General features: G+C 44.2%; 1 protein-coding gene across 1 annotated transcript in view; it reads right to left on the reverse strand.

The window, feature by feature from the left end:
• Positions 1 to 1,866: 1,866 nt before the first annotated feature.
• LOC311123108 (WD repeat-containing protein 88-like) overlaps positions 1,867 to 24,127 on the reverse strand; it is a gene marked incomplete at both ends in the record, with an annotated part of 28,929 nt that continues 6,668 nt past the window's right edge. Inside the window, 4 exons of the mRNA XM_084197382.1 lie at positions 1,867 to 1,996; positions 5,815 to 5,953; positions 8,401 to 8,464; positions 23,748 to 23,836. Of these exons, the coding sequence (XP_084053508.1) occupies positions 1,867 to 1,996; positions 5,815 to 5,953; positions 8,401 to 8,464; positions 23,748 to 23,836 (422 nt within the window). The remainder of the gene's footprint in view (positions 1,997 to 5,814; positions 5,954 to 8,400; positions 8,465 to 23,747; positions 23,837 to 24,127) is intronic.

Genomic DNA, 24,127 nt, shown 5'->3' on the forward strand with positions numbered 1-24,127 from the left:
TAATGTAATGAGTATTATCTATCATCCCAGGGACTGTGTGTAATGTAATGAGTATTATCTACCATCCCAGGGACTGTGTGTAATGTAATGAGTATTATCTATCATCCCAGGGACTGTGTGTAATGTAATGAGTATTATCTACCATCCCAGGGACTGTGTGTAATGTAATGAGTATTATCTACCATCCCAGGGACTGTGTGTAATGTAATGAGTATTATCTACCATCCCAGGGACTGTGTGTAATGTAATGAGTATTATCTACCATCCCAGGGACTGTGTGTAATGTAATGAGTATTATCTATCATCACAGGGACTGTGTGTAATGTAATTAGTATTATCTACCATCCCAGGGACTGTGTGTAATGTAATGAGTATTATCTACCATCCCAGGGACTGTGTGTAATGTAATGAGTATTATCTACCATCACAGGGACTGTGTGTAATGTAATGAGTATTATCTACCATCCCAGGGACTGTGTGTAATGTAATGAGTATTATCTACCATCCCAGGGACTGTGTGTAATGTAATGAGTGTTATCTACCATCCCAGGGACTGTGTGTAATGTAATGAGTATTATCTACCATCCCAGGGACTGTGTGTAATGTAATGAGTATTATCTACCATCCCAGGGACTGTGTGTAATGTAATGAGTATTATCTACCATCCCAGGGACTGTGTGTAATGTAATGAGTATTATCTACCATCCCAGGGACTGTGTGTAATGTAATGAGTATTATCTATCATCCCAGGGACTGTGTGTAATGTGTAATGTAATGAGTATTATCTACCATCCCAGGGACTGTGTGTAATGTAATGAGTATTATCTATCATCCCAGGGACTGTGTGTAATGTGTAATGTAATGAGTATTATCTACCATCCCAGGGACTGTGTGTAATGTAATGAGTATTATCTATCATCCCAGGGACTGTGTGTAATGTGTAATGTAATGAGTATTATCTACCATCCCAGGGACTGTGTGTAATGTAATGAGTATTATCTACCATCCCAGGGACTGGGTGTAATGTAATGAGTATTATCTACCATCCCAGGGACTGTGTATAATGTAATGAGTATTATCTACCATCCCAGGGACTGTGTGTAATGTAATGAGTATTATCTACCATCCCAGGGACTGTGTGTAATGTAATGAGTATTATCTACCATCCCAGGGACTGGGTGTAATGTAATGAGTATTATCTACCATCCCAGGGACTGTGTGTAATGTAATGAGTGTTATCTATCATCCCAGGGACTGTGTGTAATGTAATGAGTATTATCTACCATCCCAGGGACTGTGTGTAATGTAATGAGTATTATCTATCATCCCAGGGACTGTGTGTAATGTAATGAGTATTATCTACCATCCCAGGGACTGGGTGTAATGTAATGAGTATTATCTACCATCCCAGGGACTGTGTGTAATGTAATGAGTATTATCTATCATCCCAGGGACTGTGTGTAATGTAATGAGTATTATCTACCATCCCAGGGACTGTGTGTAATGTAATGAGTATTATCTACCATCCCAGGGACTGTGTGTAATGTAATGAGTATTATCTATCATCCCAGGGACTGTGTGTAATGTAATGAGTGTTATCTATCATCCCAGGGACTGTGTGTAATGTAATGAGTATTATCTACCATCCCAGGGACTGTGTGTAATGTGTAATGTAATGAGTATTATCTACCATCCCAGGGACTGTGTGTAATGTAATGAGTATTATCTACCATCCCAGGGACTGGGTGTAATGTGTAATGTAATGAGTGTTATCTACCATCCCAGGGACTGTGTGTAATGTAATGAGTATTATCTACCATCCCAGGGACTGGGTGTAATGTGTAATGTAATGAGTGTTATCTTCACCTGTTGATGGAGAGGGTGGTTTGGGTGGAGACCAGGTCCCACAGTTTGATGGTTCTGTCTTCAGAGACACTGGCTACGTGCTGACTCTGAGGGTCAAACCGGCACCGCGTGATCGTAGACTTGTGGTGATCTGAGGGAAGTGACAGCATTACGCATAACTTAAACTGAGACTCAGTGATATGACGTTGCCAGGAGCAGCAGGATATTGTAGGTGAGAGCGATACAAGACGTTGCACAAACAAAACATATCAGGGCATGTTCAGGGGTGTTCTTCACACTGCTACAACGTGATATCTGCTACAACGTGATAGCTGCTACAACTTGATATCTGCTACAACATGATAACTGCTACAACGTGATATCTGCTACAACGTGATAGCTGCTACAACGTGATATCTGCTACAACGTGATATCTGCTACAACGTGATAGCTGCTACAACTTGATATCTGCTACAACATGATAACTGCTACAACGTGATATCTGCTACAACGTGATAGCTGCTACAACGTGATATCTGCTACAACGTGATATCTGCTACAACGTGATAGCTGCTACAACGTGATATCTGCTACAACGTGATATCTGCTACAACGTGATAGATGATGTAACGTGATATCTGCTACAACGTGATAGCTGCTGCAACGTGATAGCTGCTGCAACGTGATAGCTGCTACAACGTGATAGCTGCTACAACGTGATATCTGCTACAACGTGATATCTGCTACAACGTGATATCTGCTAAAACGTGATATCTGCTACAACGTGATATCCGCTACAACGTGATATCTGCTACAACGTGATAGCTGCTACAACTTGATATCTGCTACAACGTGATAGCTGCTACAACTTGATATCTGCTACAACGTGATAACTGCTACAACGTGATATCTGCTACAACGTGATAGCTGCTACAACGTGATATCTGCTACAACGTGATATCTGCTACAACGTGATAGCTGCTACAATGTGATATCTGCTACAACGTGATATCTGCTACAACGTGATAGATGATGTAACGTGATATCTGCTACAACGTGATAGCTGCTGCAACGTGATAGCTGCTACAACGTGATAGCTGCTACAACGTGATAGCTGCTACAACGTGATATCTGCTACAACGTGATATCTGCTACAACGTGATAGCTGATGTAACGTGATATCTGCTACAACGTGATATCTGCTACAACGTGATATCTGCTACAACGTGATATCTGCTACAACGTGATAGCTGATGTAACGTGATATCTGCTACAACGTGATATCTGCTACAACGTGATATCTGCTACAACGTGATATCTGCTACAATGTGATATCTGCTACAACGTGATAGCTGCTACAACGTGATATCTGCTACAACGTGATATCTGCTACAACGTGATAGCTGCTGCAACGTGATAGCTGCTACAACGTGATATCTGCTACAACGTGATATCTGCTACAACATGATAGCTGCTGCAACGTGATAGCTGCTACAAAGTGATATCTGCTACAACGTGATATCTGCTACAACGTGATAGCTGATGTGACGTGATATCTGCTACAACGTGATATCTGCTACAACGTGATATCTGCTACAACGTGATATCTGCTACAACGTGATAGCTGATGTAACGTGATATCTGCTACAACGTGATAGCTGCTGCAACGTGATAGCTGCTACAACGTGATATCTGCTACAACGTGATATCTGCTACAACGTGATATCTGCTACAACGTGATAGCTGATGTAACGTGATTTTTTTTTTTAATTTTTTTATTTTTATTTTAGTCATTTAGCAGACGCTCTTATCCAGAGCGACTTACAGGAGCAATTAGGGTTAAGCGCCTTGCTCAAGGGCACATCGACAGATTTTTCACCTAGTCGGCTCGGGGATTAGAACCAGCGACCTTTCGGTTACTGGCACAACGCTCTTACCCACTAAGCTACCTGCCGCCAACGTGATATCTGCTACAACGTGATATCTGCTACAACGTGATATCTGCTACAACGTGATATCTGCTACAACGTGATAGCTGACGTAACGTGATATCTGCTACAACATGATAGCTGCTACAACGTGATAGCTGCTACAAAGTGATATCTGCTACAACGTGATATCTGCTACAACGTGATAGCTGATGTGACGTGATATCTGCTACAACGTGATATCTGCTACAACGTGATATCTGCTACAACGTGATATCTGCTACAACGTGATAGCTGATGTAATGTGATATCTGCTACAACGTGATATCTGCTACAACGTGATATCTGCTACAACGTGATATATGCTACAACGTGATAGATGATGTAACGTGATATCTGCTACAACGTGATAGCTGACGTAACGTGATATCTGCTACAACGTGATATCTGCTACAACGTGATATCTGCTACAACGTGATATCTGCTACAACGTGATAGATGATGTAACGTGATATCTGCTACAACGTGATAGCTGCTGCAACGTGATAGCTGCTACAACGTGATATCTGCTACAACGTGATATCTGCTACAACGTGATAGCTGATGTAACGTGATATCTGCTACAACGTGATATCTGCTACAACGTGATATCTGCTACAACGTGATATCTGCTACAACGTGATAGCTGATGTAACGTGATATCTGCTACAACGTGATATCTGCTACAACGTGATATCTGCTACAACGTGATAGCTGCTGCAACGTGATAGCTGCTACAAAGTGATATCTGCTACAACGTGATATCTGCTACAACGTGATAGCTGATGTGACGTGATATCTGCTACAACGTGATATCTGCTACAACGTGATATCTGCTACAACGTGATATCTGCTACAACGTGATAGCTGATGTAATGTGATATCTGCTACAACGTGATATCTGCTACAACGTGATATCTGCTACAACGTGATATATGCTACAACGTGATAGATGATGTAACGTGATATCTGCTACAACGTGATAGCTGACGTAACGTGATATCTGCTACAACGTGATATCTGCTACAACGTGATATCTGCTACAACGTGATATCTGCTACAACGTGATAGATGATGTAACGTGATATCTGCTACAACGTGATAGCTGCTGCAACGTGATAGCTGCTACAACGTGATATCTGCTACAACGTGATATCTGCTACAACGTGATAGCTGATGTAACGTGATATCTGCTACAACGTGATATCTGCTACAACGTGATAGCTGATGTAACGTGATATCTGCTACAACGTGATATCTGCTACAACGTGATATCTGCTACAACGTGATATCTGCTACAACGTGATAGCTGCTACAACGTGATATCTGCTACAACGTGATATCTGCTACAACGTGATAGATGATGTAACGTGATATCTGCTACAAAGTGATATCTGCTACAACGTGATATCTGCTACAACGTGATATCTGCTACAACGTGATAGCTGATGTAACGTGATATCTGCTACAACGTGATATCTGCTACAACGTGATATCTGCTACAACGTGATATCTGCTACAACGTGATAGCTGATGTAACGTGATATCTGCTACAACGTGATATCTGCTACAACGTGATATCTGCTACAACGTGATATCTGCTACAGCGTGATAGCTGCTACAACGTGATATCTGCTACAACGTGATATATGCTACAACGTGATAGCTGCTGCAACGTGATAGCTGCTACAACGTGATATCTGCTACAACGTGATATCTGCTACAACGTGATAGCTGCTGCAACATGATAGCTGCTACAACGTGATATCTGCTACAACGTGATATCTGCAGGGCCACAACAGCAGAGAAGTCCAGCCTCGTGATTCAGACTCTTAGTTGTTGCAGAAATCTGCTTGATAGGGCTGTTTACTTTTGGCATCGCTGACTCTACCTTTAACATATGATAGCTTATGATAGCATGAGCCTAACTTACCATTAGCATAGCTCAATCAAAAATCAATATAGAGATCAATAACTACTGTTGAATGACTTTAGGATTTACCTTTGATGTGGAAGAGCCTCTCCCCTGTATCAGCTGAGGTCAGGCAGATTGCATTCTCCAGATCAGAGGAGGAGACGACGTACTTCCCATCCCCTGAGACGCTACATGAGGTCAGGAGACCACCCTGAACTGCAGTCCACTACGTAACACACACACACACACACACACACACACACACAGGCTAGCCTTCCTTGTGTCTTTTGGCATCTTCGAAAGTATAGTAAATGTGTTATGATTTGTGAAACATCCTTGACCTTTTGTGTGAAAATCCCCCATGGTCTCAGATGTTCATTAGTGTTAAAAAGAGAGAGAGAGGTAACAGAGAGGTCACAACAACATGGTGACGAGAGAGAGAGATAACAGAGAGGTCACAACAACATGGTCACAAGAGAGAGATAACAGAGAGGTCACAACAACATGGTGACGAGAGAGAGATAACAGAGAGGTCACAACAACATGGTGACAAGAGAGAGATAACAGAGAGGTCACAACAATATGGTGACAAGAGAGAGAGATAACAGAGAGGTTACAACAACATGGTGACAAGAAAGAGAGATAACAGAGAGGTCACAACAACATGGTGACAAGAGAGAGAGATAACAGAGAGGTCACAACAACATGGTGATAAGAGAGAGGTAACAGAGAGGTCACAACAACATGGTGACGAGAGAGAGATAACAGAGAGGTCACAACAACATGGTGACAAGAGAGAGAGATAACAGAGAGGTCACAACAACATGGTGACAAGAGAGAGATAACAGAGAGGTCACAACAACATGGTGACAAGAGAGAGGTAACAGAGAGGTCACAACAATATGGTGACAAGAGAGAGAGATAACAGAGAGGTTACAACAACATGGTGACAAGAAAGAGAGGTCACAGAGAGGTCACAACAACATGGTCACAAGAGAGAGGTAACAGAGAGGTCACAACAACATGGTGACGAGAGAGAGATAACAGAGAGGTCACAACAACATGGTGACAAGAGAGAGGTAACAGAGAGGTCACAACAATATGGTGACAAGAGAGAGAGATAACAGAGAGGTTACAACAACATGGTGACAAGAAAGAGAGATAACAGAGAGGTCACAACAACATGGTGACAAGAGAGAGAGATAACAGAGAGGTCACAACAACATGGTCACAAGAGAGAGGTAACAGAGAGGTCACAACAACATGGTGACGAGAGAGAGATAACAGAGAGGTCACAACAACATGGTGACAAGAGAGAGGTAACAGAGAGGTCACAACAATATGGTGACAAGAGAGAGAGATAACAGAGAGGTTACAACAACATGGTGACAAGAAAGAGAGATAACAGAGAGGTCACAACAACATGGTGACAAGAGAGAGAGATAACAGAGAGGTCACAACAACATGGTGATAAGAGAGAGGTAACAGAGAGGTCACAACAACATGGTGACGAGAGAGAGATAACAGAGAGGTCACAACAACATGGTGACAAGAGAGAGAGATAACAGAGAGGTCACAACAACATGGTGACGAGAGAGAGATAACAGAGAGGTCACAACAACATGGTGACAAGAGAGAGGTAACAGAGAGGTCACAACAATATGGTGACAAGAGAGAGGGATAACAGAGAGGTTACAACAACATGGTGACAAGAAAGAGAGATAACAGAGAGGTCACAACAACATGGTCACAAGAGAGAGGTAACAGAGAGGTCACAACAACATGGTGACGAGAGAGATAACAGAGAGGTCACAACAACATGGTGACAAGAGAGAGGTAACAGAGAGGTCACAACAATATGGTGACAAGAGAGAGAGATAACAGAGAGGTTACAACAACATGGTGACAAGAAAGAGAGATAACAGAGAGGTCACAACAACATGGTGACAAGAGAGAGAGATAACAGAGAGGTCACAACAACATGGTGATAAGAGAGAGAGGTCACAGAGAGGTCACAACAACATGGTGACGAGAGAGAGATAACAGAGAGGTCACAACAACATGGTGACAAGAGAGAGAGATAACAGAGAGGTCACAACAACATGGTCACAAGAGAGAGAGATAACAGAGAGGTCACAACAACATGGTGACAAGAAAGAGAGATAACAGAGAGGTCACAACAACATGGTGACAAGAGAGAGAGGTCACAGAGAGGTCACAACAACATGGTGACGAGAGAGAGATAACAGAGAGGTCACAACAACATGGTGACAAGAAAGAGAGATAACAGAGAGGTCACAACAACATGGTGATAAGAGAGAGAGGTCACAGAGAGGTCACAACAACATGGTGACGAGAGAGAGATAACAGAGAGGTCACAACAACATGGTGACAAGAGAGAGAGATAACAGAGAGGTCACAACAACATGGTCACAAGAGAGAGAGATAACAGAGAGATCACAACAACATGGTGACAAGAGAGAGAGGTCACAGAGAGGTCACAACAACATGGTGACAAGAGAGAGAGGTCACAGAGAGGTCACAACAACATGGTGACAAGAGAGAGAGGTCACAGAGAGGTCACAACAACATGGTGACAAGAGAGAGAGGTAACAGAGAGGTCACACCAACATGGTGTAAGGATGAGATTCATTATTTGACTGACTGACTCACAATGATCTTGCCAGTCTCCAGGTCCCATGCATTTAGGGTCTGGTCCCAGGATGCTGTAACCAGCCTAAGGGAGAGAGACAGAGAGATGGGGGGGGGGACATAGAGGGAGGGAGGAAGAGAGAGAGAGAGGGGGAGGGAGAGAGGGGGGGTGAGAGAGAGATAACAGGGAAGGAGAGAGATAGAGGTAGGGTGTGAGAGAGATAGAGAGGAGGGGGTGAGAGAGAGAGAGGAGGGGGTGAGAGAGAGAGAGAGAGAGAGAGAGAGAGAGAGAGAGAGAGAGAGAGAGAGAGGGAGAGAGAGAGGGAGAGACGGGGGTGAGAGAGAGAAATAAGCAGAGAGAGGTAGGGTGAGAGAGAGGGGGGTTAAGAGAGAGATATAAGTGGGAGGGTGAGCGAGAGGGGGGGTGAGAGAAAGAAAGAAACAAATGAAGAAAGAGAGAACATAGAGGAGTGAAACAACAGAATGACTCAGAGGAGTCTACTACTACTACTGCTGGAGCACTACCCAAAACAAGCAAAACTCTTAAAGGAAAACTCCACCCAAAAACTATTTGAATGATTTCTGAATTTTGAATGTTATATATCTTGAAAACTTGATTGCTGACAAGCAAAACATTCAGGGGCTATGTCAACAATGGACTAATGAAACAAAAACCAAAATATAGTTTTTTTAAGATATCACCTCAATGCCACTAGACTAGTGCAACAGCAAAATCAGTAGTAATCCATTAACTAGCTAATGTTTTAGTGGCTCCAGAGTCTAGACTCCATATGTGTGAGCACCTCCCTCCCTGCAGCCCTCTGGGCCTTCTCCTCTGCCAGGGTTACCTGGCAACAGCACCTCCCTCCCTGCAGCCCTCTGGGACTTCTCCTCTGCCAGGGTTACCTGGCAACAGCACCTCCCTCCCTGCAGCCCTCTGGGCCATCTCCTCTGCCAGGGTTACCTGGCAACAGCACCTCCCTCCCTGCAGCCCTCTGGGACTTCTCCTCTGCCAGGGTTACCTGGCAACAGCACCTCCCTCCCTGCAGCCCTCTGGGCCTTCTCCTCTGCCAGGGTTACCTGGCAACAGCACCTCCCTCCCTGCAGCCCTCTGGGACTTCTCCTCTGCCAGGGTTACCTGGCAACAGCACCTCCCTCCCTGCAGCCCTCTGGGACTTCTCCTCTGCCAGGGTTACCTGGCAACAGCACCTCCCTCCCTGCAGCCCTCTGGGCCATCTCCTCTGCCAGGGTTACCTGGCAACAGCACCTCCCTCCCTGCAGCCCTCTGGGCCTTCTCCTCTGCCAGGGTTACCTGGCAACAGCTCCTCCCTCCCTGCAGCCCTCTGGGCCTTCTCCTCTGCCAGGGTTACCTGGCAACAGCACCTCCCTCCCTGCAGCCCTCTGGGCCATCTCCTCTGCCAGGGTTACCTGGCAACAGCACCTCCCTCCCTGCAGCCCTCTGGGCCTTCTCCTCTGCCAGGGTTACCTGGCAACAGCTCCTCCCTCCCTGCAGCCCTCTGGGCCTTCTCCTCTGCCAGGGTTACCTGGCAACAGCACCTCCCTCCCTGCAGTTGATAAACTTGTAATCTCACTTTTGAGAAAATGGCCTTTGAATGTTTTGGTACACCTACTGAAGAGCTCTTCTTTATCTACACCCATTCATCATCGTTCACACCCTCTTAAGCTTTAGCCCCACCCATCTCATTTCGCTCTCGGAGCGTTCAGAGCGCACACTTGAGTAGGGTTGATCCGAGCGTTCTGACCTCACAACGGCAGTCAAGCACCCGAGCTAACTGGCTAACATTGGCTAGCTTGCTAGCTACTTCCAGACCAAAATTGGGATTATGGTTCATTGTTTACCTCTGGATAACATGAAAACAGCCTAACCAGCTCTGCTAGGGCGAGTAAAATGGTTAGTGGGGTGTTCTCTCATTAGAGCTGGCTGTTTTCATGTTATCCAGAGCGTAGGTGACTGTAACTGTGCTGCTGGTAACAATTTAATTACGCTTTTTTGCCGACATTTACTGACACCGGCCATATTCAACGGGTGTTGTGCGTTCGTAAATTCATCAGTTATTCTGCCATACTCAGACTGAATTTACTTTCATAGTGGAGTCTTTTGTTTAGACATGTAGCTAGCTAGCTAGGTAAACAATTAACCATAATCCCAACTCATGATGTTACTACCCTGCATGAATCTGCAGGTAGCTAACCAACCAGGTTCAATGTTAGCTAGCTAACATTAGGCTAGAACTAGCCAAGCAAATGGCTCTGAGATACGAATAATAAGATCATACACGTAAAGTTAGCTAGCGAGCCAGCCAGCTAAAGTTAGCTAGTTAGTTAAACAATTAACCATAATCCCAACTCATGACTTTACTACCTTGCATGAATCTGCAGGTAGCTAACCAACCAGGTTCAATGTTAGCAAGCAAATGGCTCTGAGATACGAATAATAAGATCATACACGTAACGTAACGTTAGCTAGCTAGCTAACAGTACACTTTAACTTGAAATTAAACTCCAAAAAATCAAGTTTTTAATTCAGATGGGGTAAAAATGCAGGGACGTGGGTTAGATTGCACATGCACAGACAGAACTAGAACCATAGTCCAGAGGAAGCAGAGTCTTTAACACAACGCATTTGAAAAGGTGCAGTCCAGAGACATGGTTAAGGACTGAAAGAACAACCCAGACATGTAAACAAGCGTGTGGTTCCTCCCAATGGGAAAACACGAAGAGTAGTGAGCAATATGGTGGTCCTCTTTAGCTCAGCTGGTAGAGCGCGGCGCTTGTAACGCCAAGGTAGTGGGTTCGATCCCCGGGACCACACATACACTAAAAATGTATGCACGCATGACTGTAAGTCGCTTTGGATAAAAGCGTCTGCTAAATGGCATATTATTATTATTATTATTATTATTATATGTTGGAACATCAAATTCCAATCAAATTCCAGTATCGAATCGCAATACATACAGAATCGTGAGAATTGCAGTACACAACATATCGTGAGGTCCCTCAGTATTGTGATAATATCGTACGGTGAGGTCCCTCAGTGTGGTGATATGGTATGGTGAGGTCCCTCAGTATGGTGATAATATGGTATGGTGAGGTCCCTCAGTATGGTGATAATATGGTGTGGTGAGGTCTCTCAGTATGGTGATAATATGGTATGGTGAGGTCCCTCAGTATGGTGATAATATGGTATGGTGAGGTCCCTCAGTATGGTGATAATATGGTATGGTGAGGTCCCTCAGTATGGGGTGATAATATGGTATGGTGAGGTCCCTCAGTATGGTGATAATATGGTATGGTGAGGTCCCTCAGCATGGTGATAATATGGTATGGTGAGGTCCCTCAGTATGGTGATAATATGGTATGGTGAGGTCCCTCAGTATGGTGATTATATGGTGAGGTCCCTCAGTATGGTGATAATATGGTGAGGTCCCTCAGTATGGTGATAATATGGTGTGGTGAGGTCCCTCAGTATGGTGATAATATGGTATGGTGAGGTCCCTCAGTATGGTGATAATATGGTGAGGTCCCTCAGTATGGTGATAATATGGTGAGGTCCCTCAGTATGGTGATAATATGGTGAGGTCCCTCAGTATGGTGATAATATGGTGTGGTGAGGTCTCTCAGTATGGTGATAATATGGTATGGTGAGGTCCCTCAGTATGGTGATAATATGGTATGGTGAGGTCCCTCAGTATGGTGATAATATGGTATGGTGAGGTCCCTCAGTATGGTGATAATATGGTGAGGTCCCTCAGTATGGTGATAATATGGTGAGGTCCCTCAGTGTGGTGATAATATGGTGAGGTCCCTCAGTATGGTGATAATATGGTATGGTGAGGTCCCTCAGTATGGTGATAATATGGTGAGGTCCCTCAGTATGGTGATAATATGGTATGGTGAGGTCCCTCAGTATGGTGATAATATGGTATGGTGAGGTCCCTCAGTATGGTGATAATATGGTATGGTGAGGTCCCTCAGTATAGTGATAATATGGTATGGTGAGGTCCCTAAGTATGGTGATAATATGGTATGGTGAGGTCCCTCAGTATGGTGATAATATGGTGAGGTCCCTCAGTATGGTGATAATATGGTATGGTGAGGTCCCTCAGTATGGTGATAATATGGTGAGGTCCCTCAGTATGGTGATAATATGGTATGGTGAGGTCCCTCAGTATGGTGATAATATGGTATGGTGAGGTCCCTCAGTATGGTGATAATATGGTATGGTGAGGTCCCTCAGTATAGTGATAATATGGTATGGTGAGGTCCCTCAGTATGGTGATAATATGGTATGGTGAGGTCCCTCAATATGGTGATAATATGGTATGGTGAGGTCCCTCAGTATGGTGATAATATGGTATGGTGAGGTCCCTCAGTATGGTGATAATATGGTATGGTGTGGTCCCTCAGTATGGTGATAATATGGTGAGGTCCCTCAGTATGGTGATAATATGGTATGGTGAGGTCCCTCAGTATGGTGATAATATGGTGAGGTCGCTCAGTATGGTGATAATATTGTGAGGTCCCTCAGTATGGTGATAATATGGTGAGGTCCCTCAATATGGTGATAATATGGTATGGTGAGGTCCCTCAGTATGGTGATAATATGGTGAGGTCCCTCAGTATGGTGATAATATGGTGAGGTCCCTCAGTATGGTGATAATATGGTGAGGTCCCTCAGTATGGTGATAATATGGTATGGTGAGGTCCCTCAGTATGGTGATAATATGGTGAGGTCCCTCAGTATGGTGATAATATGGTGAGGTCCCTCAGTATGGTGATAATATGGTGAGGTCCCTCAGTATGGTGATAATATGGTATGGTGGGGTCTCTCAGTATGGTGATAATATGGTGAGGTCCCTCAGTATGGTGATAATATGGTGAGGTCCCTCAATATGGTGATAATATGGTGAGGTCCCTCAGTATGGTGATAATATGGTGAGGTCCCTCAGTATGGTGATACTATGGTATGGTGAGGTCCCTCAGTATGGTGAAAATATGGTGAGGTCCCTCAGTATGGTGATAATATGGTATGGTGAGGTCCCTCAGTATGGTGATAATATGGTGAGGTCCCTCAGTATGGTGATAATATGGTATGGTGGGGTCTCTCAGTATGGTGATAATATGGTGAGGTCCCTCAGTATGGTGATAATATGGTGAGGTCCCTCAGTATGGTGATAATATGGTGAGGTCCCTCAGTATGGTGATAATATGGTGAGGTTCCTCAGTATGGTGATAATATGGTGAGGTCCCTCAGTATGGTGATAATATGGTATGGTGAGGTCCCTCAGTATGGTGATAATATGGTATGGTGAGGTCCCTCAGTATGGTGATAATATGGTGAGGTCCCTCAGTATGGTGATAATATGGTGAGGTCCCTCAATATGGTGATAATATGGTGAGGTCCCTCAGTATGGTGATAATATGGTGAGGTCCCTCAGTATGGTGATACTATGGTATGGTGAGGTCCCTCAGTATGGTGAAAATATGGTGAGGTCCCTCAGTATGGTGATAATATGGTATGGTGAGGTCCCTCAGTATGGTGATAATATGGTGAGGTCCCTCAGTATGGTGATAATATGGTATGGTGGGGTCTCTCAGTATGGTGATAATATGGTGAGGTCCCTCAGTATGGTGATAATATGGTGAGGTCCCTCAGTATGGTGATAATATGGTGAGGTCCCTCAGTATGGTGATAATATGGTGAGGTTCCTCAGTATGGTGATAATATGGTGAGGTCCCTCAGTATGGTGATAATATGGTATGGTGAGGTCCCTCAGTATGGTGATAATATGGTATGGTGAGGTCCCTCAGTATGGTGATAATATGGTGAGGTCCCTCAGTATGGTGATAATATGGTGAGGTCCCTCAGTATGGTGATAATATGGTGAGGTCCCTCAGTATGGTGATAATATGGGGAGGTCCCTCAATATGGTGATAATATGGTATGGTGAGGTCCCTCAGTATGGTGATAATATGGTATGGTGAGGTCCCTCAGTATGGTGATAATATGGTGAGGTCCCTCAGTGTGGTGATAATATGGTGAGGTCCCTCAGTATGGTGATAATATGGTATGGTGGGGTCTCTCAGTATGGTGATAATATGGTGAGGTCCCTCAGTATGGTGATAATATGGTGAGGTCCCTCAGTATGGTGATAATATGGTATGGTGAGGTCCCTCAGTATGGTGATAATATGGTATGGTGAGGTCCCTCAGTATGGTGATAATATGGTATGGTGAGGTCCCTCAGTCTGGTGATAATATGGTATGGTGAGGTCCCTCAGTATGGTGATAATATGGTATGGTGAGGTCCCTCAGTATGGTGATAATATGGTATGGTGAGGTCCCTCAGTATGGTGATAATATGGTGAGGTCCCTCAGTATGGTGAAAATATGGTGAGGTCCCTCAGTATGGTGATAATATGGTGAGGTCCCTCAGTATGGTGATAATATGGTGAGGTCCCTCAGTATGGTGATAATATGGTGTGGTCCCTCAGTATGGTGATAATATGGTGAGGTCCCTCAGTATGGTGATAATATGGTGAGGTCCCTCAGTTTGGTGATAATATGGTGAGGTCCCTCAGTATGGTGATAATATGGTGAGGTCCCTAAGTATGGTGATAATATGGTGAGGTCCCTCAGTATGGTGATAATATGGTGAGGTCCCTCAGTATGGTGATAATATGGTGAGGTCCGTCAGTATGGTGATAATATGGTGAGGTCCCTCAGTATGGTGATAATATGGTATGGTGAGGTCCCTCAGTATGGTGATAATATGGTGAGGTCCCTCAGTGTGGTGATAATATGGTGAGGTCCCTCAGTATGGTGATAATATGGTATGGTGGGGTCTCTCAGTATGGTGATAATATGGTGAGGTCCCTCAGTATGGTGATAATATGGTGAGGTCCCTCAGTATGGTGATAATATGGTATGGTGAGGTCCCTCAGTATGGTGATAATATGGTATGGTGAGGTCCCTCAGTATGGTGATAATATGGTATGGTGAGGTCCCTCAGTCTGGTGATAATATGGTATGGTGAGGTCCCTCAGTATGGTGATAATATGGTATGGTGAGGTCCCTCAGTATGGTGATAATATGGTATGGTGAGGTCCCTCAGTATGGTGATAATATGGTGAGGTCCCTCAGTATGGTGAAAATATGGTGAGGTCCCTCAGTATGGTGATAATATGGTGAGGTCCCTCAGTATGGTGATAATATGGTGAGGTCCCTCAGTATGGTGATAATATGGTGTGGTCCCTCAGTATGGTGATAATATGGTGAGGTCCCTCAGTATGGTGATAATATGGTGAGGTCCCTCAGTTTGGTGATAATATGGTGAGGTCCCTCAGTATGTTGATAATATGGTGAGGTCCCTAAGTATGGTGATAATATGGTGAGGTCCCTCAGTATGGTGATAATATGGTGAGGTCCCTCAGTATGGTGATAATATGGTGAGGTCCGTCAGTATGGTGATAATATGGTGAGGTCCCTCAGTATGGTGATAATATGGTGAGGTCCCTCAGTATGGTGATAATATGGTATGGTGAGGTCCCTCAGTATGGTGATAATATGGTATGGTGAGGTCCCTCAGTATGGTGATAATATGGTATGGTGAGGTCCCTCAGTATGGTGATCATATGGTGAGGTCCCTCAGTATGGTGATAATATGGTATGGTGAGGTCTCTCAGTATGGTGATAATATGGTATGGTGAGGTCCCTCAGTATGGTGATACTATGGTATGGTGAGGTCCCTCAGTATGGTGATAATATGGTATGGTGAGGTCCCTCAGTATGGTGATAATATGGTGAGTTCCCTCAGTATGGTGATAATATGGTATGGTGAGGTCCCTCAGTATGGTGATAATATGGTATGGTGAGGTCCCTCAGTATGGTGATAATATGGTATGGTGAGGTCCCTCAGTATGGTGATCATATGGTGAGGTCCCTCAGTATGGTGATAATATGGTATGGTGAGGTCTCTCAGTATGGTGATAATATGGTATGGTGAGGTCCCTCAGTATGGTGATACTATGGTATGGTGAGGTCCCTCAGTATGGTGATAATATGGTATGGTGAGGTCCCTCAGTATGGTGATAATATGGTGAGGTCCCTCAGTATGGTGATAATATGGTATGGTGAGGTCCCTCAGTATGGTGATAATATGGTATGGTGAGGTCCCTCAGTATGGTGATAATATGGTATGGTGAGGTCCCTCAGTATGGTGATCATATGGTGAGGTCCCTCAGTATGGTGATAATATGGTATGGTGAGGTCTCTCAGTATGGTGATAATATGGTATGGTGAGGTCCCTCAGTATGGTGATACTATGGTATGGTGAGGTCCCTCAGTATGGTGATAATATGGTATGGTGAGGTCCCTCAGTATGGTGATAATATGGTATTGTGAGGTCCCTCAGTATGGTGATAATATGGTGAGGTCCCTCAGAATGGTGATAATATGGTATGGTGAGGTCCCTCAGTATGGTGATAATATGGTGAGGTCCCTCAGTATGGTGATAATATGGTGAGGTCCCTCAGTATGGTGATAATATGGTATGGTGAGGTCCCTCAGTCAGTGATAATATGGTATGGTGAGGTCCCTCAGTATAGTGATAATATGGTATGGTGAGGTCCCTCAGTATGGTGATAATATGGTATGGTGAGGTCCCTCAGTATGGTGATAATATGGTATGGTGAGGTCCCTCAGTATGGTGATAACATGGTATGGTGAGGTCCCTCAGTACGGTGATAATATGGTATGGTGAGGTCCCTCAGTATGGTGATAATATGGTATGGTGAGGTCCCTCAGTATGGTGATAATATGGTATGGTGAGGTCCCTCAGTATGGTGATAATATGGTATGGTGAGGTCCCTCAGTATGGTGATAATATGGTGAGGTCCCTCAGTGTGGTGATAATATGGTATGGTGAGGTCCCTCAGTATGGTGATAATATGGTGAGGTCCCTCAGTATGGTGATAATATGGTGAGGTCCCTCAGTATGGTGATAATATGGTATGGTGAGGTCCCTCAGTATGGTGATAATATGGTATGGTGAGGTCCCTCAGTATGGTGATAATATGGTGAGGTCCCTCAGTATGGTGATAATATGGTGAGGTCCCTCAGTATGGTGATAATATGGTATGGTGAGGTCCCTCAGTATGGTGATAATATGGTATGGTGAGGTCCCTCAGTATGGTGATAATATGGTGAGGTCCCTCAGTATGGTGATAATATGGTATGGTGAGGTCCCTCAGTATGGTGATAATATGGTATGGTGAGGTCCCTCAGTATGGTGATAATATGGTATGGTGAGGTCCCTCAGTATGGTGATAATATGGTATGGTGAGGTCCCTCAGTATGGTGATAATATGGTATGGTGTGGTCCCTCAGTATGGTGATAATATGGTGAGGTCCCTCAGTATGGTGATAATATGGTGAGGTCCCTCAGTATGGTGATAATATGGTGAGGTCCCTCAGTATGGTGATAATATGGTGAGGTTCCTCAGTATGGTGATAATATGGTGAGGTCCCTCAGTATGGTGATAATATGGTGAGGTCCCTCAGTATGGTGCTAATATGGTGTGGTCCCTCAGTATGGTGATAATATGGTGAGGTCCCTCAGTATGGTGATAATATGGTGAGGTCCCTCAGTATGGTGATAATATGGGGAAGTCCCTCAATATGGTGATAATATGGTATGGTGAGGTCCCTCAGTATGGTGATAATATGGTATGGTGAGGTCCCTCAGTATGGTGATAATATGGTGAGGTCCCTCAGTGTGGTGATAATATGGTGAGGTCCCTCAGTATGGTGATAATATGGTATGGTGGGGTCTCTCAGTATGGTGATAATATGGTGAGGTCCCTCAGTATGGTGATAATATGGTATGGTGAGGTCCCTCAGTATGGTGATAATATGGTATGGTGAGGTCCCTCAGTATGGTGATAATATGGTATGGTGAGGTCCCTCAGTATGGTGATAATATGGTATGGTGAGGTCCCTCAGTATGGTGATAATATGGTATGGTGAGGTCCCTCAGTATGGTGATAATATGGTATGGTGAGGTCCCTCAGTATGGTGATAATATGGTATGGTGAGGTCCCTCAGTATGGTGATAATATGGTGAGGTCCCTCAGTATGGTGAAAATATGGTGAGGTCCCTCAGTATGGTGATAATATGGTGAGGTCCCTCAGTATGGTGATAATATGGTGAGGTCCCTCAGTATGGTGATAATATGGTGTGGTCCCTCAGTATGGTGATAATATGGTGAGGTCCCTCAGTATGGTGATAATATGGTGAGGTCCCTCAGTTTGGTGATAATATGGTGAGGTCCCTCAGTATGGTGATAATATGGTGAGGTCCCTAAGTATGGTGATAATATGGTGAGGTCCCTCAGTATGGTGATAATATGGTGAGGTCCCTCAGTATGGTGATAATATGGTGAGGTCCGTCAGTATGGTGATAATATGGTGAGGTCCCTCAGTATGGTGATAATATGGTGAGGTCCCTCAGTATGGTGATAATATGGTATGGTGAGGTCCCTCAGTATGGTGATAATATGGTATGGTGAGGTCCCTCAGTATGGTGATCATATGGTGAGGTCCCTCAGTATGGTGATAATATGGTATGGTGAGGTCTCTCAGTATGGTGATAATATGGTATGGTGAGGTCCCTCAGTATGGTGATACTATGGTATGGTGAGGTCCCTCAGTATGGTGATAATATGGTATGGTGAGGTCCCTCAGTATGGTGATAATATGGTGAGGTCCCTCAGTATGGTGATAATATGGTATGGTGAGGTCCCTCAGTATGGTGATAATATGGTATGGTGAGGTCCCTCAGTATGGTGATAATATGGTATGGTGAGGTCCCTCAGTATGGTGATCATATGGTGTGGTCCCTCAGTATGGTGATAATATGGTATGGTGAGGTCTCTCAGTATGGTGATAATATGGTATGGTGAGGTCCCTCAGTATGGTGATACTATGGTATGGTGAGGTCCCTCAGTATGGTGATAATATGGTATGGTGAGGTCCCTCAGTATGGTGATCATATGGTGAGGTCCCTCAGTATGGTGATAATATGGTATGGTGAGGTCTCTCAGTATGGTGATAATATGGTATGGTGAGGTCCCTCAGTATGGTGATACTATGGTATGGTGAGGTCCCTCAGTATGGTGATAATATGGTATGGTGAGGTCCCTCAGTATGGTGATAATATGGTATTGTGAGGTCCCTCAGTATGGTGATAATATGGTGAGGTCCCTCAGAATGGTGATAATATGGTATGGTGAGGTCCCTCAGTATGGTGATAATATGGTGAGGTCCCTCAGTATGGTGATAATATGGTGAGGTCCCTCAGTATGGTGATAATATGGTATGGTGAGGTCCCTCAGTCAGTGATAATATGGTATGGTGAGGTCCCTCAGTATAGTGATAATATGGTATGGTGAGGTCCCTCAGTATGGTGATAATATGGTATGGTGAGGTCCCTCAGTATGGTGATAATATGGTATGGTGAGGTCCCTCAGTATGGTGATAATATGGTATGGTGAGGTCCCTCAGTATGGTGATAATATGGTGAGGTCCCTCAGTGTGGTGATAATATGGTATGGTGAGGTCCCTCAGTATGGTGATAATATGGTGAGGTCCCTCAGTATGGTGATAATATGGTATGGTGAGGTCCCTCAGTATGGTGATAATATGGTATGGTGAGGTCCCTCAGTATGGTGATAATATGGTGAGGTCCCTCAGTATGGTGATAATATGGTGAGGTCCCTCAGTATGGTGATAATATGGTATGGTGAGGTCCCTCAGTATGGTGATAATATGGTATGGTGAGGTCCCTCAGTATGGTGATAATATGGTGAGGTCCCTCAGTATGGTGATAATATGGTATGGTGAGGTCCCTCAGTATGGTGATAATATGGTATGGTGAGGTCCCTCAGTATGGTGATAATATGGTATGGTGAGGTCCCTCAGTATGGTGATAATATGGTATGGTGAGGTCCCTCAGTATGGTGATAATATGGTATGGTGTGGTCCCTCAGTATGGTGATAATATGGTATGGTGAGGTCCCTCAGTATGGTGATAATATGGTGAGGTCCCTCAGTATGGTGATAATATGGTGTGGTCCCTCAGTATGGTGATAATATGGTGAGGTCCCTCAGTATGGTGATAATATGGTGAGGTCCCTCAGTTTGGTGATAATATGGTGAGGTCCCTCAGTATGGTGATAATATGGTGAGGTCCCTCAGTATGGTGATAATATGGTGAGGTCCCTCAGTATGGTGATAATATGGTGAGGTCCGTCAGTATGGTGATAATATGGTGAGGTCCCTCAGTATGGTGATAATATGGTGAGGTCCCTCAGTATGGTGATAATATGGTATGGTGAGGTCCCTCAGTATGGTGATAATATGGTATGGTGAGGTCCCTCAGTATGGTGATCATATGGTGAGGTCCCTCAGTATGGTGATAATATGGTATGGTGAGGTCTCTCAGTATGGTGATAATATGGTATGGTGAGGTCCCTCAGTATGGTGATACTATGGTATGGTGAGGTCCCTCAGTATGGTGATAATATGGTATGGTGAGGTCCCTCAGTATTGTGATAATATGGTGAGGTCCCTCAGTATGGTGATAATATGGTATGGTGAGGTCCCTCAGTATGGTGATAATATGGTATGGTGAGGTCCCTCAGTATGGTGATAATATGGTATGGTGAGGTCCCTCAGTATGGTGATCATATGGTGTGGTCCCTCAGTATGGTGATAATATGGTATGGTGAGGTCTCTCAGTATGGTGATAATATGGTATGGTGAGGTCCCTCAGTATGGTGATACTATGGTATGGTGAGGTCCCTCAGTATGGTGATAATATGGTATGGTGAGGTCCCTCAGTATGGTGATCATATGGTGAGGTCCCTCAGTATGGTGATAATATGGTATGGTGAGGTCTCTCAGTATGGTGATAATATGGTATGGTGAGGTCCCTCAGTATGGTGATACTATGGTATGGTGAGGTCCCTCAGTATGGTGATAATATGGTATGGTGAGGTCCCTCAGTATGGTGATAATATGGTATTGTGAGGTCCCTCAGTATGGTGATAATATGGTGAGGTCCCTCAGAATGGTGATAATATGGTATGGTGAGGTCCCTCAGTATGGTGATAATATGGTGAGGTCCCTCAGTATGGTGATAATATGGTGAGGTCCCTCAGTATGGTGATAATATGGTATGGTGAGGTCCCTCAGTCAGTGATAATATGGTATGGTGAGGTCCCTCAGTATAGTGATAATATGGTATGGTGAGGTCCCTCAGTATGGTGATAATATGGTATGGTGAGGTCCCTCAGTATGGTGATAATATGGTATGGTGAGGTCCCTCAGTATGGTGATAATATGGTATGGTGAGGTCCCTCAGTATGGTGATAATATGGTGAGGTCCCTCAGTGTGGTGATAATATGGTATGGTGAGGTCCCTCAGTATGGTGATAATATGGTGAGGTCCCTCAGTATGGTGATAATATGGTATGGTGAGGTCCCTCAGTATGGTGATAATATGGTATGGTGAGGTCCCTCAGTATGGTGATAATATGGTGAGGTCCCTCAGTATGGTGATAATATGGTGAGGTCCCTCAGTATGGTGATAATATGGTATGGTGAGGTCCCTCAGTATGGTGATAATATGGTATGGTGAGGTCCCTCAGTATGGTGATAATATGGTGAGGTCCCTCAGTATGGTGATAATATGGTATGGTGAGGTCCCTCAGTATGGTGATAATATGGTATGGTGAGGTCCCTCAGTATGGTGATAATATGGTATGGTGAGGTCCCTCAGTATGGTGATAATATGGTATGGTGAGGTCCCTCAGTATGGTGATAATATGGTATGGTGTGGTCCCTCAGTATGGTGATAATATGGTATGGTGAGGTCCCTCAGTATGGTGATAATATGGTGAGGTCCCTCAGTATGGTGATAATATGGTATGGTGAGGTCCCTCAGTATGGTGATAATATGGTATGGTGAGGTCCCTCAGTATGGTGATAATATGGTATGGTGAGGTCCCTCAGTATGGTGATAATATGGTATGGTGAGGTCCCTCAGTATGGTGATAATATGGTATGGTGAGGTCCCTCAGTATGGTGATAATATGGTATGGTGAGGTCCCTCAGTATGGTGATAATATGGTATGGTGAGGTCCCTCAGTATGGTGATAATATGGTATGGTGAGGTCCCTCAGTATGGTGATAATATGGTATGGTGAGGTCCCTCAGTATGGTGATAATATGGTATGGTGAGGTCCCTCAGTATGGTGATAATATGGTATGGTGAGGTCCCTCAGTATGGTGATAATATGGTATGGTGAGGTCCCTCAGTATGGTGATAATATGGTATGGTGAGGTCCCTCAGTATGGTGATAATATGGTATGGTGAGGTCCCTCAGTATGGTGATAATATGGTATGGTGAGGTCCCTCAGTATGGTGATAATATGGTATGGTGAGGTCCCTCAGTATGGTGATAATATGGTATGGTGAGGTCCCTCAGTATGGTGATAATATGGTATGGTGAGGTCCCTCAGTATGGTGATAATATGGTATGGTGAGGTCCCTCAGTATGGTGATAATATGGTGAGGTCCCTCAGTATGGTGATAATATGGTGAGGTCCCTCAGTATGGTGATAATATGGTATGGTGAGGTCCCTCAGTATGGTGATAATATGGTATGGTCCCTCAGTATGGTGATAATATGGTATGGTGAGGTCCCTCAGTATGGTGATGATATGGTATGGTGAGGTCCCTCAGTGTGGTGATAATATGGTATGGTGAGGTCCCTCAGTATGGTGATAATATGGTATGGTGAGGTCCCTCAGTATGGTGATAATATGGTATGGTCCCTCAGTATGGTGATAATATGGTATGGTGAGGTCCCTCAGTATGGTGATAATATGGTATGGTGAGGTCCCTCAGTATGGTGATAATATGGTATGGTGAGGTCCCTCAGTATGGTGATAATATGGTATGGTGAGGTCCCTCAGTATGGTGATAATATGGTATGGTGAGGTCCCTATATATATGTGGGATGTGATATTTGAGGAAACAAAACAATTATATGAAGAGTTAAAACAAATGTATAATCACTAAAAACAGACGAGGGCTTCTGTGGTCAATTTCCATAAGAGCAAGGCTACACTCTGATGCTCTACCCTTCTCCCAAAGTGTGCACTTGTCCACTCCCCCTCATGGATGTAAAAGGAATAGACTGGTGTTAGGAATATGTTGGAGTGTACGAGCGACACCCTTCTGGAGAAGGGTAGGCCATCGGAACACACTGACAACTCACCTTTTCTTGTCGGGAATCAAGGCACACTCCGAGATGTTCGACAGATGTCCTCTCTCAAACACCAATTGTGCGGCACCACTCTCTGTGTCCTTCAGAAGCAGACATACATAGTGTGTCCCTAATAGCACCATATTCCCTACATAGTGCACTACTCTTGACCAGAGCCCTATACGCCTTGGTCAGAAGTAGTGCACTATGTTGGGAATAGGGTGCTATTTGGGATACATCCATAGCATATACACTACTGGTCAAAAGTTTCGGAACACCTACTCATTCAAGGGTTTTTCTTTATTTTTACTATTTTCTACATTGTAGAATAATAGTGAAGACATCAAAACTATGAAATAACGCATATGGAATCATGTAGTAACCAAAAAACT

The sequence above is a fragment of the Coregonus lavaretus genome, assembly GCF_964263955.1.
Source record: "Coregonus lavaretus genome assembly, contig: HAP1_SCAFFOLD_320, whole genome shotgun sequence".
NCBI lineage: Eukaryota > Metazoa > Chordata > Actinopteri > Salmoniformes > Salmonidae > Coregonus > Coregonus lavaretus.